We start from the raw sequence: 14,011 nt of genomic DNA on the forward strand, positions 1-14,011 counted from the left end.
TGAGCTCTGGCAAGCAGATTGAGCCACTGTGTGAGCTGGATAGGAAGGCGGTTGTGGAGATATTTCAAAAATTATGTCTCGACAATATGAGGTAGTCTGCTACCCCGCTCGGGGGTGGATTACGTTAGCTGCTGACAAAGTGGCTGGGATGGTGGATGACATAATCAATCAATCAATCAATCAGCCGGAGAACACATCATATGAAGTCTACGGGGTACTCGGGAGTGTTTTCATAAATACATTGATGCTGGAGCTGATACTTTGTACCCTCATCACCTGTTCCAATTGCTGGGTGTGATGGCACCATGAACAACCACCTTGTTTGTCGACCAAGTTAAGCAACCCATACTAATCAAAAATAATGGAACATCTAACTGGTGCGCAACTAATTGCTCGCTCCCTCCATGACATTGGGGTGACTGTCATCTTTGGGATTGTTGGTATCCCTGTCGTTGAGATTGCAGAGGAAGCCATCAACCTTGGCATACGTTTTATTGCATTTCGAAATGAGCAGGCATGTAGCTATGCCGCCAGTGCGTATGGTTATATAACCGGCCGCCCAGGCATTTGTCTTGTTGTGGGTGGGCCTGGGGTGTTGCATGCAATGGCTGGGGTAGGCAGATCGCCAAACGGACATTCTTTCCGATCGTATTGCTGATGCAGCTGGACGAATTTAGATCGGAAATGCATCCGCAAATGCCTTCCCCCTAGTTGTCCTTGCAGGTTCTGCAGAAACCACCAGTGTTACAAAGGGAGGATTTCAAGAAATGGATGCAATCTCTCTTCTCACTCCGCACACAAAGTTCGCAGTCCGACCACCTTCGCTTGGTGCCGTCGGCGGCGCGGTTCGAGACGCATATCGGATGTGTTGGTACGGACGTCCGGGCCCGGCCTTCGTTGACCTTCCTGCAGATCTAATCCAGGCGAAATCGACTCGACCCCCTTTTTCTGTGTCTACAGTTCAAAGATTACCACCTCCGCCTAAATCAAGCGCTAATCCTGAGATGGTCCTTAAAGTGGCAGAAATTCTCAAACTGGCACGGGCGCCATTGGTGGTAATTGGGAAAGGTTCTGCGTATGCTCGTGCAGAGGTGTCCATCTGCAAGTTCATTGAACAGACCCAAATACCTTTCTTACCCACCCCAATGGGCAAGGGGGTGGTGCCCGATACCCACCGTTTAAATACGTCTAGTGCAAGAAGTACAGCATTAAAGCACGCAGATGTTGTCCTCCTCCTCGGAGCTCGTTTGAACTGGATCCTCCACTTTGGAGAGGAGCCTCGCTGGTCGTCATCAGCGAGAATTATCCAAGTGGATATCCACGCCGAAGAGGTTGGTCGCAATGCCGGGGATGCAGAATTAGGGCTAGTGGGTGATGTCGACCTTGTTGTCGAACAACTTTTGGCAGCTCTCGCGAATTGGCAGTATCGGTCGCCATCCGCTAGCCCCTCCCAATCATACAAGTCGCTTCTTAAAGTCTCTTCTATAAAAAACGAAAATAATTCCCGAAGGCAAGCACTCCAACGAACGCCTGCAAATGGGTTTTTGACGTTTCAGCGTGCGTTCCATATCATTAGAACAGTATTCAATTCGCTATCCTCAGCTGAGGAAGGAGATATTGTGTACGTTTCCGAAGGCGCAAACACTATGGATATTTCTCGCTCTCTCTTTCAACTGGAGCATCCACGACAGAGACTTGATGCAGGAACATATGCAACCATGGGGGTTGGCCTGGGGTACATTGTCGCAGCTCACGCTGCGTATAACCTATCTTCGACTGGTGAAAATCTCCAAAAGCAGAAAAAAATTGTAGCATTTGAAGGCGACAGTGCCTTTGGGTTTAGCGCCATGGAAATTGAAACACTTGCTCGGCAACAGATTCCTGCATTGATCTTTGTTATGAACAATTCAGGCATATATCATGGGGATACCAAGACAGAAGAAGAATGGCGGAAGTTGCAAAAGGAGACTTTCACGAACCAAATAAGATGCAGCGGCATAAGCAATGGACCTTCCTTTCAAACCAAGAAGGGACTTCGATCTACAAGCCTCCTTTACAATACCCGCTATGAATACTTAGCTGCTATGTGTGGGGGGAAGGGATTTTTTGCCAGGACTGAGGAAGAATTGGAAAAGGCAACACGGGAAGGTTTCTTGGAGAATGAGAAAGTTGTCATTGTAAATGTTATTGTGGATCCTGGAATTGGCCAGTCCATTCAATTTGGTTGGCAGACATCAAATGATAAAGGTAGTCAAGGGATGAAGTTGTAACAAATAGTGGACAAGAGTATAATTGGATACCTAAATGTGAGATTCAGTAAGCTACAAGGAGCATGTTTTGCACAGTGGATAAAATTTCTAACAATGTAGATTGACCATATCTTTGCAAAGGACTTATCCTGTACTCTCAGGCTGAGTTGGGATGGTAATGGGAAGCAGACTTAACTACAGAGCATTAGGACTGTTATTATGGGTTCCTAGTACTAGACAGTTTTCGTTGCTGGCCGAGAACCCTGTGTCTGATGTAGCTCTAAAACAGTTCACTGTGTAGAAATCAATACAAGAACATACCAATTGAATGTTTACAGTTTAATAAAGAAGCACTGTGCACCACACCATAAGCCTTGTGTAAAGTTCATACAAGAGTAACCCTACTATGTACTCCGTACAGAGGACTCTGTACCCTGTAGCGAATTTCATTTTCTGACTACCAAACTTTGCAAGACCATTTTTTGGTTGGGGTGTACGGAGTACGGTATGGAGTAGTTACGTAGTTACAGAGTAAACTTTGACATGATGTAAAAAGGAAGGTTGGAACTTTTTTTGATGTCACATGACAAGCTGTGGGCATTCCAAGAAACCGAAGATTTTTCTTCATCATATCAATTATTTCATTTCTGGCTTGAGGTTGTCAATTTTCCTCCTAAATTGATTGGATTGCTAGCAAATACTTGTTCTCCAACAAATATCAAAATGTTTAAAAATCCTTCCCCCCTTTTGTTTTGTACTCGATCTACTGACGAGATTATCTCTAGGTTTTCTCTCAGGCATGCTCTTTGTCGGGCTGTCTGTGCTCCTTACTCACAGCTTGCTAAATCTCGAACTATTACCACAATTCCTCATCGTTCAACAAAATTGGATCGGATAATTACTGCAGCCACTTTCCAGCAGAGATGGCTTAGTGGCAAAGTTCAATCCGAGCAGCTTAACACTCCCCTTCCCTACACACAAGAGCAGCAAAAAAAGGAGAATGGAACACCTTCCGAAGAATCTAGTTTTGCCATTTCTAGTGGGTCCCTTTCTGGTGACTCGAGCCGTGTGAATGCTACTCAGACAACTTCCGATGAACTTGACTCCGCGAAGGCTACTGAAACACCTGTTGACTCTCGTTCTGTGGGCCAACCACGCTTCTCAATAAGGCGACCGAAACCCGACGGATATATCGCGCCGAAATCTACAATTTACGTTGGCAACCTGTTCTTCGATGTAACTGCTGGAGACTTAAAAAATGAATTTTCCAAATGTGGCCCAGTTGAAGGAGTACGGTTGCTATACGATTATCGTGGGGTTAGCAAAGGGTAAGATTCCTCGCGGTCTAGTTATATTGTTTCAAGTCCATCTCCGTTCTATAATCTCTATTACCCTTGAAAGGACTAGGGCTAACGAGATAATTTAACTATAGATTCGGCTACGTGAAGTTTCACGATGTGGAAACTGCTGAAAAGGCAGTCGCTCTTATGCATGGCCAGCTTTTTGAGGGCCGCCACCTCGCGGTCAATTTCGCCAGGGTGGAGCTTGACAAACCTATGAACCATGACCCCACAAAGCCTCCTACGAGAACGTTATACATTGGAAATATACCATTCGAGATGACTGATCGCGATCTTAATGAACTTTTCAAGGATGTTGATAATATCATCGACGTCCGCGTTGCTGTTGACCGCCGCACTGGTCGAGCAAGAGGTTTTGTTCACGCCGACTTTACTGATATTGAAAGTGCCCGGAAAGCTTTCACCCTCCTCAGCACCAAAACCCCTTACGGCCGACCCCTTCGAATAGACTACAGTCATAGCAACATCAAGATACAGCCTGCCGGGCCTCCCAAACGGGATGATCCTGGAGCTACATTTGGCAGTGATTAGCCCATGCGCTCGAACTGATAGCATCTAGACAAGTTTATCAATAAGTCAGGTGTAAGTTCGGAACATGAACCTTTTGTATGGCTGCGGCAGCATTTTTTCCCCTTTCAATGGAGATATGAGCATTTGCAACGTGGCACAGATCAATGGACTTACACTATGGCGCATGTTCTATATGTTCTACACCTGATGACTTCCTTGCTTCATTGTAACATTTATTATATATGGCGCAGCTTCCCTATGATATTTTGGCATCTCCCTTTCATTAGTGTTGAGTAATTGACCTATATATGTATAATAAAATGGTTCTCGCTTGAAATAACTATACGCCTACAGCGTAGGTATGTTTAGCCATCCTCCAAAAGAGTTTTGCAGTGAAAGAGCCACTAGTAGACTAACTGTTGAGACTGGGACAGGTCAGGATTTCCCAACTGCCCTGAACTCAAGGTTAGGGTAGTGTCCGTTTCCAGGATTTCCCAACCTGGCCCCTGTCCCAATTCCTGTTTCATGGACAGGATCAGATTGAAGTCCAGCCAACAGAATAGAATCAGATTGTTTAACAACATATTAAAACAAATCTATAAGAACTAGAATTAGAATAAGATTAGAATCACAATCAAAATCTAAACTACAGAGTACATATTATTTTTTTGGATAATACCTGTGATACTTTTTCTCAAATATCTTGTACTATAATATTATAAAATATAATACTCTTCTCTGCATCTTGTCTTGCTTGTAACACTTTCTTATATTATATTATCTTTCTTTTAAGTTTCTCTAAAATGATTTATGCCTCTATCTTGTTAGGCTTCAGGCTCAGTTATCCAATTGTTCTGGATCTTCTCTTGTTATGCTACAAGATCTATAATACTTTTCAAAATTTTAAAAACCTACATCATAAACCTGAAGCAAAATTCTTAGATGTTGGCTTTTCTTGAATAGTTCGGCAAGAATTGCTTAATTATTCCAGAGCAGAAGAACCTCAAATATTGAAGGTATAAAGTAGATGTATATGTGAAGTAACTACTCCGTATACAGGGTAAATTACCTTCCAGAATCAGTTACATGTTATCCCAGGGACTTGTTGTTTGATTTTTACAAAGTAGTTTCTTGTTTTTTTCTTGGTTCTAGGTCCTCCCTGTTGCTAGTAAATCTGTAATAGTGTTTGTTGTCTTTATGGATAAACAAGCTCAAGGGTGAGTGAGCCATGATTCAGGCCTCGAACAACATCTCATACTAGTCTTTGTCAGGTATAATCCGGCCTTCCTTCCACAAGGCACTTTGCGTTTCAGCTCACAGATTGGATTGTTAATATGCTGTCGCCGAATTTCCCCGGGATCTCCTGTGATACCGAAATGGATTGGCAACGACCGTACGCGTTTTGTCGATGGGAGGAATACGGCCGGCTGACCCACGCTGTTAAACCTTTTTTTTGGAACATTTACGATTTTGGTGATTTTCCCGAGCAGGATCCCTCAGAAAGACTACAAAGTTCTATCATGAGAATAGACGATCAGCAGAAGAACAAAGCATGCGAGGAAGTGGAGACGAACCCAAGATAATCCTCCTTGATGCTCCCAATCGCAAACATATTTCGGACGTCATTTCGAAGTCCGATTAATTTGATCCTCAAGTTAGTACCCTTCTCAATTACCTGGTCCGCATTATCTGTATACTGCGGGGGAGTAGCATCTGGATCCCACTTGATCTCCGGAGGGATTAACTTCGGCTTGTTAGTATATGATTAAGCGCGACTTCAGCAAGAAGCCTAGACATACATGCTTGGATACAAAGACAGTGAGAGGGCCAACTTCTGCAAAAATACCTTGATTCTTGACAGATGTGACAATAGCATCCACCTGGAGTGTGTCCAAGTCAGCAAATACAACAAAAGTGATGAACAGTAAAGAGTAGACATACTGTTTCTCCCTTAAAGGGTTTCCACACAATTGCTCGATACATAATAGTGTATTCTGCCATACCACTACCAGGGATGATCCGTCCCTCAGATATGTCGTATGTATCCATCACACAAACTATATAATAATCTCCAGTGCAGATGCCTTCCACATCATCCAACAGCTTCTGAGTTAAATATTCTTTAACATGAGAGCCAAAGAATGATGGATGGAGGGTGAGAACATGCTCCAAAAAGTGGATGAAAAACATGATAAGCCAGGTTTAGGGGGGTGAAGCAGCACAGGTTTGTGGGCACAGTTTGGAAATAGCTATTAATGTAATCAGCTTTGCCCCGAGACCCCTAAGAGAGGAATCTGATGGTTCCTATCAGCCTTACTTGCACTCTGCAGAGTGACTGTAGACTCCGAAGGCCGAAAGGGTGTTGGGCTTGTAAAGAGAGGGAAGAAATCATTCACAGCTTGTCAATCTGAGCAAGGATTGTGAAAAGACATTTGTACTGACAAGGGTACCAAAGCTGAAAATACTTTCAATGGGGGGTTTAACATATAGAGATAGTGTTATCACCACCATAAAGAGAGGAATAGAAGTAATAATTGTATCAATGAGGAAATTCCTGGGCGCTCTATCCCAGCAAGGATCACTCAAGATTCATATCACATGATCAGTTTCACATGACTAGCTAGTTAGGTGATTTGGTCTTCCAGCACCTTGTTTGTTACATAATATAGCGTTCCAGGCAGGTAATTGTCATGTTAGTTTGGGTCTTTAGTTAGTTACCTCGGGCGTTGCACACATTAAGTCGGGCGGGCTGCCATCGTCACCGGAAATACCTAGACCCCCGATTACCTGGTTTCGAGGGATTACCACAGCTATTGTTGGCATCTCAACAACATTGACACTCACCCATTTCCATCAACCCTAGGCACAATCATCATATTTATACTCCATATTGTGAGAGACAGCCCAAATCTCAGTCATAATGCTCTTGAACCTTGAAAAGCAATTCAGATTTGTAAGTATTTTTGAAATCTCAAATGTAAATTATGGCCAATTGACTAATAGAAACTCCAACAGTATGGCTCATATCACCATAACCCTGTAAGTGTAGCCTTTTTTTTTTTTTTTGGCAGAGGTATTCCTGTTAACTGAGTAATCAGGTCAATGTTGTAATTCACATTATTTGTGTTCCCGTCATAATGCTTTGTATGCTGCTCCTGGTAAGTCAATCTCTGGACATTCCTTCTAGATCACAGCTGACACATGGTATTTCAATCAGGGGACTCTTGCACAGCCTTTGTTCCCTGTCCCAGAAGCTGTCGCTATTGAGAGTTTCCCCCCAAACCTTGCCACTGTTGCCGGTGTTGTTTATACCATTTTATACATCCTGATGGAGCCGGTAGCCGGTGCTCTTCTTGCGCCGCTCCTCCTGGCGGGTACTGCATTCGTAAACCATCTCAGCAGCACCCACGGGAATACAGCGATTTATTGGTCTCTCGCCGTTCAGGCCGTAGCATGGATTGCCCAATTCGTAGGGCACGGAGTCTTTGAAGGGCGCGCCCCAGCTTTACTTGACAATCTCGTTCAAGCGTTCTTCCTTGCTCCATTCTTTGTCTGGCTTGAGGTCCTCTTTTCTCTTGGGTATCGCCCGGCATTGAAAGCCCGTATTGATAAAGCAGTGGAAGTGGAAGTGGCTAGGTTTAACATATCGAAAAAAGGACTTTCTCCCAAGGCGCCGCAAAAATAACTATTTGTATCGGCAACTACTCACATTTGACACCTCCCAAGCGTTCGGGTTAGCATGCGACGTGGAACGCTTGCTGAGTATTATGTTCCACATACTCCGTATTGAGTATTCAAATTAAACCATGCCGCCTTTGCGTCATTTTACATTCTTTGACAGCTATCGGTTCCATGACTCTGAATCCTAGCAAATGTTGTTTGGAGTTCCGGAGTTCTGACCAAAACATAGTGGTTACTGCTCTCCCTCAAAAAGGATTCTTCGCTCGATCATCACGCCATTACTTGGTTATAACGAAATGCACCCAAATCCTCTCGTAGTTTCTCCCCATCAAAGCCCTCTCAAATATGCGGCTCTAACCAAGTTCCTTGCATAGCCGAGGAAAGATGCAGATCCAACCCAAAGGGTTGGTGGTTACTTCAAGGTAACATGGCGGGTTCACTTATGTATTAATTACCAACTGCTACTATAATTTCCATTGTAAAATTTACCTTCACAACCAAAATAAACCCGCTAGATTGATCAAGCCATCCTCCAGACACATCAAAAATTCCAACCTCTCCCGTCATATTTATCAAGCAGAGCTAATGTTAAATGCAAAACAGTTTCTGCTTTAATCACAAACGGTCATATGTTCTGTCAGAAGGATAAACTTGACTCCTGATGACTACTCTGTACTGTAAACCTGTTTGTATGGAGTATAATGTATATATATGTCTGGTACGGAGTACATACATACACAGGTGAACGATAATTATTGGTGGACTCTGTAATATTGTTACCCGGAATGAAAAATACGCTGTAGAGGTGAAGGCGCCTCGTCTCGGCAACGACAATTTTCCACTAGCTTATTTTCAGTTGCTCCCCAGACGACACACCTTATGTCTTCGAACATCCACAATCCTTTCTCTTCAGCCATTCTGGCCCCAGTCACCTTCTCCCTACTCAACACCTCATCTCTACTCCTATCTGATACTCGTCACAATGTTTAGAAACGCCTTACGGCAGTCCAGCCGCACAGTTACGGCAGTTTCTGCCACAGGAAGGATCGCAACGGTAAGAAATTCTCATCACAAAGTTCTACACCTTCATCGGCACATCTCCAATTGCTTCAAATTGTATCAAAAGTGGCATTTATGGAGGTCAATTGAAGCATTGTAGAGTCATTGAACGTGTTTTCTTTTTCTTTTTCTAATATATGTGTACTTATCTTGATAAAACTGACAATTCTTGATTTCGAATGCTACAGGTCCGAGCCGGTACCCCGAGCCCTTTGGCATCTGTGTCAAAGCAAGTTCGTTCATATGCTGCCGAGGCCAAGGCTGCGCCTACTGAGGTATCCTCTATCCTCGAACAAAGGATTCGTGGAGTCCAGGAGGAGGCCGGCCTTGCCGAGACTGGCAGAGTTCTATCTGTTGGGTATGAGACCATTTTGCCGCCCAATATCGGCCTTGATATCTCTTCCAGTTCATGTTCTAGACTGGACTCAGCTTAGGATTGGAAATGTACTAATTGTCTAAAACCAGTGACGGTATCGCTCGTGTTCATGGAATGACTAATGTTCAGGCTGAAGAACTTGTCGAGTAAGTTTAGCTATCATTCCTGAAAGCAAATTCCTCACCATATTTTCCTTTTCCCCCTTTTAGATTCGCATCCGGCGTGAAAGGAATGTGCATGAACTTGGAAGCTGGCCAAGTTGGTGTTGTTCTTTTCGGCTCCGATCGTCTTGTCAAAGAAGGCGAAACTGTCAAACGAACCGGCGAGATTGTAAGTGGAACTGGAGCCTTAAGATACGTTAAGTATCTAATAACTTGTTAGGTTGACGTCCCTGTTGGTCCTGAAATGCTGGGGCGTGTTGTTGATGCTCTTGGTAATCCAATTGATGGAAAAGGTCCCATCAAGACTACTGAAAAACGTCGGGCTCAGCTCAAAGCGCCTGGCATTTTGCCTCGCAAATCAGTTAACCAACCTGTTCAGACCGGCCTTAAGAGTGTGGACTCCATGGTTCCCATTGGCCGTGGTCAGCGTGAGTTGATCATCGGTGATCGTCAAACCGGAAAGACTGCTGTTGCCTTGGATGCTATGTTGAACCAGAAACGATGGAACAACAGTTCTGATGAAACCAAGAAGTTATACTGTGTCTATGTTGCTGTCGGTCAGAAACGCTCGACCGTTGCTCAGCTTGTTAAGACATTGGAAGAGAATGATGCCATGAAATACTGTATTGTTGTTGCTGCTACCGCTTCTGAGGCCGCTCCTCTTCAGTACATTGCGCCCTTCACTGGTTGTGCTATGGGTGAATGGTTCCGTGATAACGGAAGGCATGCTTTGATCATCTATGACGACTTGTCGAAACAAGCTGTTGCATACCGTCAAATGTCTCTCTTGCTCCGTCGACCCCCAGGTCGTGAAGCCTACCCTGGAGAGTAAGCAGTTCATTGATCCAGACTGCTGTGTGGCACTTCTGACATCCATTTAGTGTTTTCTATCTTCACTCTCGGCTATTGGAGCGCGCTGCCAAACTCAACGACAAACATGGCGGCGGATCCCTCACTGCGCTCCCTGTTATCGAGACCCAGGGTGGTGACGTATCAGCGTACATCCCAACTAACGTCATTTCTATCACCGATGGCCAGATTTTCTTGGAGTCAGAATTGTTCTACAAGGGTATCCGACCTGCTATTAACGTTGGGTTGTCTGTTTCCCGTGTCGGCTCGTCCGCCCAACTTAAGGCTATGAAACAAGTCGCAGGCTCTCTGAAATTGTTCTTGGCCCAGTATCGTGAAGTCGCCGCTTTCGCTCAATTCGGTTCCGACTTAGATGCTTCAACTAAGCAGACTCTCAATCGTGGTGAGCGCTTGACAGAATTGCTTAAACAGAAACAATATTCTCCAATGGCGGTGAACGAGATGGTCCCCTTGATCTACGCTGGCGTCAATGGCCATCTTGATTCTATCCCTGTCAAGAAGATTTTGCAATGGGAGGCTGATTTCTTAGCCCACTTAAAGGCCAACGAGGCGGAGGTGCTGGAGAAGATCGACAAGGAAGGGCAGCTCAGCAAGGACTTGGAGGCCCAACTCAAGGATATCATCGTCGCATTCAACAAGAGCTTCTCGTAAAATGATGTCAACCCGTTTTTCTCGAGTGTATAGAAGGGTAGCTCATGTACAATCCTCAAACAAACTGTTTCTTTAGCTGACGCCTCATACTTGACCAAATTTCTATCCTTGAATGGTTTTCCTTTTGTATTGTAGCAACCATAAAACTGAATTCCAATGTCCACTTTCTGTTGATAATTTTATTTGGCTCAAAAGGAAACCATTGTGCGCCGAATGTGAGTATCCTTATTCTAAGGTAGTAAAATGAAATAAACTAAATTCCAATGTACTGCAACTTATCAGGCCCAATATTGGGGCCGCTGGCTTGACGTAGACAAATATGATGGTGTCACAGCACTGGACGTAGGGCCACCAACACAACTACTTCAGAAAAGTTTGTTTTGCAATCATACAATTGCAATATAAAGCGACATGACCTCTTATTCCCACAAAAGCTGCAGACGGATTGCAATCCATTGACAGTATTCGATGACCTTTAAAACCATGGCAACCGATCCTGAATCAATTCCTGCTTCATGCAAGGTTGTCTTGTCTGGAAATGTTGCAAAAGGTTTACTCGAGGAGGTGCTGGAGGGCCGCAAAGCCCTTGAGAAGCCACCCCACCTTGTCGGCTTACTGGCAAATTCTGACCCGGCAGCGCGCATGTATGCAAATTGGACAGAAAAGACTTGTAAAGAAAAGTAAGCAACTATACCACCGTGTCTATAGGTTTCCCATACCTCCTTCAATTCTTTATATGGCAACCAAACAACCTTTACTGAATAAATTCTGCAGTGGATTCCGCTACTCTCTCCGTGAAGTGCATCGTGATGACATAGAGGAGACCATTCTCGCTGCCAACTTAGACCCTGACGTTGACGGGATTATTGTCTATTATCCAATTTTCAATAACAGACAAGATCAATACGTGCAGCAGCTTGTAGACATCTCGAAGGATGTTGAAGGGCTCAGTCACCGATACATTTTTAATATGTATCAAAACATACGATTTTTGGACCCTAAGCCGGGCCCTCAGCGGCAAAAGTCCCTCCTACCCTGCACCCCCCTCGCTGTGATTAAAATTCTTGAATATCTACAAATTTACAACACAATCCTACCATATGGAAACAGACTGTTTGGCCATACAATTTGCGTCGTGAATCGATCTGAAGTCGTGGGTCGCCCCCTTGCAGCTTTACTGGCCAATGACGGCGCGCGTGTCTACAGTGCGGATATCACTGGTATCCAGCAGTTTACTCGAGGGGAAGGCATAAAAAAACGGCGACATGAAGTTGTTGATATGGATGGATGGACGTTGGAAGACGCGGTGCCGCACTGTGATGTTGTTATAACCGGAGTACCGGGGGATTCATTCAAGTTTAATACCAGCCTACTGAGACCCGGAGCTGTCTGCATAAACTTCTCTAGCCAAAAGGTAGGAGGAAGTCAGGGACCCCTTGGTTTCCTAATATGCAGTCTGTTTTAAGACAGGAACCCAATTGCTTACTCTTTTTTATAGAATTTTAACCCAGATGTCAAGGATAAGGCATCCATATATGTACCTGCAATTGGGAAAGTAACAAATGTGGTTTTGCTGCGCAATCTTTTGGTACTTCTCCTTGTTCTTTCAAACCCCAAGCTCATCTAACATCTTTTGCAGCGCCTTGTGCAAAATCGAAGAGTTGATGATGTCCATCCAGCCGATGCGGTTGAGAAACCTGGCACACTTGAAGGTGTCAGCACGCCATCAGGGTGAGATGTTATGTTTTGAGTGGAGATTGTCCAGGTTGGCATATAAAAGGTGATTTTGCATGACATTCTTGTAATTGACTTATTATTCAAACGCGAGTGCCCCTTGTTATTGGCACTCAAACTTCTACAGGGACGGCGCTTGAATAATCATTCCCATTCCTCACCACTTCGGCTTCCAAGATACACAGGCATTAGCACCTAGGTAATAATCCTTATCACAAAAGAGACCTCAGAGAACACAGCAATACATTGTTCAATTAGATTGGGGAAGCAAAAGGCATGCAAGGACAAGAGCAGGAATTATGCTAAAAAGCATGACTTTGTGGATGTCATTTTTCATATTTTGCAGATAAAAACAAAAAAGAGCCCTAGAACCCCTAGCTATTGATTTGCTTCCTCGCTTTCTTGTTACATATTCAATTTGCTTCTAGGAGCTGACCATGGGATGCCAATCTCAGCTGCAAGCCACTGCCTGAATGCTTCACAATGAAATGTACCATCTCCAGAAAACCATTGTGTGAATGGCGCCACAGCTGTTTTCTCTTGCGGCATATTGCTTAAAGATGAGGTATGATGAATGTGAAGATGATATAAGGGAGAATGCTTTTTGGTCGAAGAGCAAATGCGAAGCTGTGTAGATGAGCAGTGTTAGTAGTGTAGATTTGCCCAAGTCAAGAACCAGGGTGAGCCTTACTCTTTCAATTTCATCCCCCGATCCCTCAAAAATCTGACCACCTTCCACTCCCCAGATCCAGAGAGTCAGCGCAAGGTTCAGCACAAAGTACGCAATTACTGCCGGGAGGATCCATGGTTTTGTAGCCTCCCAGCCTTTGGTATAGTCGATATAAAAAGAAACAGCTGCGATGCTCACGGCACCATAGCCTAATAGTAGTCTTATGTTGGACTTCGAATTATTTTCAACAAAGGTGTATGGATTCGGCAGCGAGGTGAGATACGGCGCGATAGCATCATCGGTGGTGCTCTTCAATTCTAGGACAATTAAAATAAGCCAAATATCCTGAGGAGTGCTCCTGATTCTAGCGATAGTCAGGAGCGTTAGACCAACCATACCATTGAGGGAGTATATAGGGACCTTGGGCAGGCTGGTGGCCATTTGTATAAATCATATATCTGTCCAATATGGCCAGTTTAGGAGCCTTGGTAGTAAGGAAACAACAGTCTTGATAGCAGCAGAATAGTTCAGGCAAGGAGAGTGGGAAACCTATGCTGTTATCCAAGGTCTTCCTTTGGAGTGCAAACCTCCAGCTGGCCTTCTGATTTTCCCAAAACAGTTAGCTCTACACAGTGGTGATCATTACAGTGCAGTTCGTCTCCCGTACAGCCAGATACGAATGAAGGAAA

General features: G+C 44.3%; 7 protein-coding genes across 7 annotated transcripts; 5 read left to right on the top strand and 2 right to left on the bottom strand.

Moving 5' to 3' along the window:
• The first annotated feature begins 235 nt into the window (after window positions 1-235).
• On the top strand, window positions 236-2,330 carry CIMG_04305 (2-hydroxyphytanoyl-CoA lyase). Its single transcript, XM_001244863.2, has 2 exons — window positions 236-613; window positions 678-2,330. The coding sequence occupies exons 1-2, from the start codon at window positions 362-364 to the stop codon at window positions 2,268-2,270; spliced, it is 1,845 nt and encodes a 614-aa protein (XP_001244864.1). The 5' UTR covers window positions 236-361; the 3' UTR covers window positions 2,271-2,330.
• A 578-nt stretch (window positions 2,331-2,908) lies between these two features.
• Window positions 2,909-4,745, top strand: CIMG_04306 (nucleic acid-binding protein). Its single transcript, XM_001244864.2, has 4 exons — window positions 2,909-2,974; window positions 3,035-3,577; window positions 3,682-4,479; window positions 4,555-4,745. Coding segments are annotated over exons 1-3 (1,005 nt in total). The 5' UTR covers window positions 2,909-2,972; the 3' UTR covers window positions 4,142-4,479; window positions 4,555-4,745.
• Window positions 4,746-5,253: 508 nt separating this feature from the next.
• On the bottom strand, window positions 5,254-6,645 carry CIMG_04307 (RNA polymerase II subunit 7). The gene is made up of 4 exons (XM_001244865.2): window positions 6,062-6,645; window positions 5,920-6,000; window positions 5,695-5,864; window positions 5,254-5,635 (listed from the first exon to the last, which is right to left on the bottom strand). The coding sequence occupies exons 1-4, from the start codon at window positions 6,308-6,310 to the stop codon at window positions 5,626-5,628; spliced, it is 510 nt and encodes a 169-aa protein (XP_001244866.2). The 5' UTR covers window positions 6,311-6,645; the 3' UTR covers window positions 5,254-5,625.
• Window positions 6,646-6,991: 346 nt separating this feature from the next.
• CIMG_04308 (uncharacterized protein) lies at window positions 6,992-8,073 on the top strand. Its single transcript, XM_001244866.2, has 5 exons — window positions 6,992-7,073; window positions 7,136-7,159; window positions 7,219-7,278; window positions 7,338-7,967; window positions 8,031-8,073. The coding sequence occupies exons 1-4, from the start codon at window positions 7,041-7,043 to the stop codon at window positions 7,803-7,805; spliced, it is 585 nt and encodes a 194-aa protein (XP_001244867.1). The 5' UTR covers window positions 6,992-7,040; the 3' UTR covers window positions 7,806-7,967; window positions 8,031-8,073.
• Window positions 8,074-8,675: 602 nt separating this feature from the next.
• CIMG_04309 (ATP synthase subunit alpha, mitochondrial) lies at window positions 8,676-11,095 on the top strand. The gene is made up of 6 exons (XM_001244867.2): window positions 8,676-8,855; window positions 9,049-9,218; window positions 9,326-9,382; window positions 9,446-9,566; window positions 9,618-10,225; window positions 10,279-11,095. Exons 1-6 carry the CDS (start codon window positions 8,784-8,786, stop codon window positions 10,916-10,918), a joined length of 1,668 nt encoding a protein of 555 aa, XP_001244868.1. The 5' UTR covers window positions 8,676-8,783; the 3' UTR covers window positions 10,919-11,095.
• Window positions 11,096-11,305: 210 nt separating this feature from the next.
• Window positions 11,306-13,054, top strand: CIMG_04310 (methylenetetrahydrofolate dehydrogenase). The gene is made up of 4 exons (XM_001244868.2): window positions 11,306-11,598; window positions 11,693-12,332; window positions 12,417-12,506; window positions 12,558-13,054. Exons 1-4 carry the CDS (start codon window positions 11,387-11,389, stop codon window positions 12,651-12,653), a joined length of 1,038 nt encoding a protein of 345 aa, XP_001244869.2. The 5' UTR covers window positions 11,306-11,386; the 3' UTR covers window positions 12,654-13,054.
• CIMG_04311 (signal peptidase complex component) lies at window positions 12,852-13,915 on the bottom strand. Its single transcript, XM_001244869.2, has 3 exons — window positions 13,721-13,915; window positions 13,344-13,639; window positions 12,852-13,279 (listed from the first exon to the last, which is right to left on the bottom strand). The coding sequence occupies exons 1-3, from the start codon at window positions 13,761-13,763 to the stop codon at window positions 13,058-13,060; spliced, it is 561 nt and encodes a 186-aa protein (XP_001244870.2). The 5' UTR covers window positions 13,764-13,915; the 3' UTR covers window positions 12,852-13,057.
• Window positions 13,916-14,011: the final 96 nt, after the last annotated feature.

The sequence above is a fragment of the Coccidioides immitis genome, assembly GCF_000149335.2.
Source record: "Coccidioides immitis RS genomic scaffold supercont3.4, whole genome shotgun sequence".
NCBI classification, from domain to species: domain Eukaryota; kingdom Fungi; phylum Ascomycota; class Eurotiomycetes; order Onygenales; family Onygenaceae; genus Coccidioides; species Coccidioides immitis.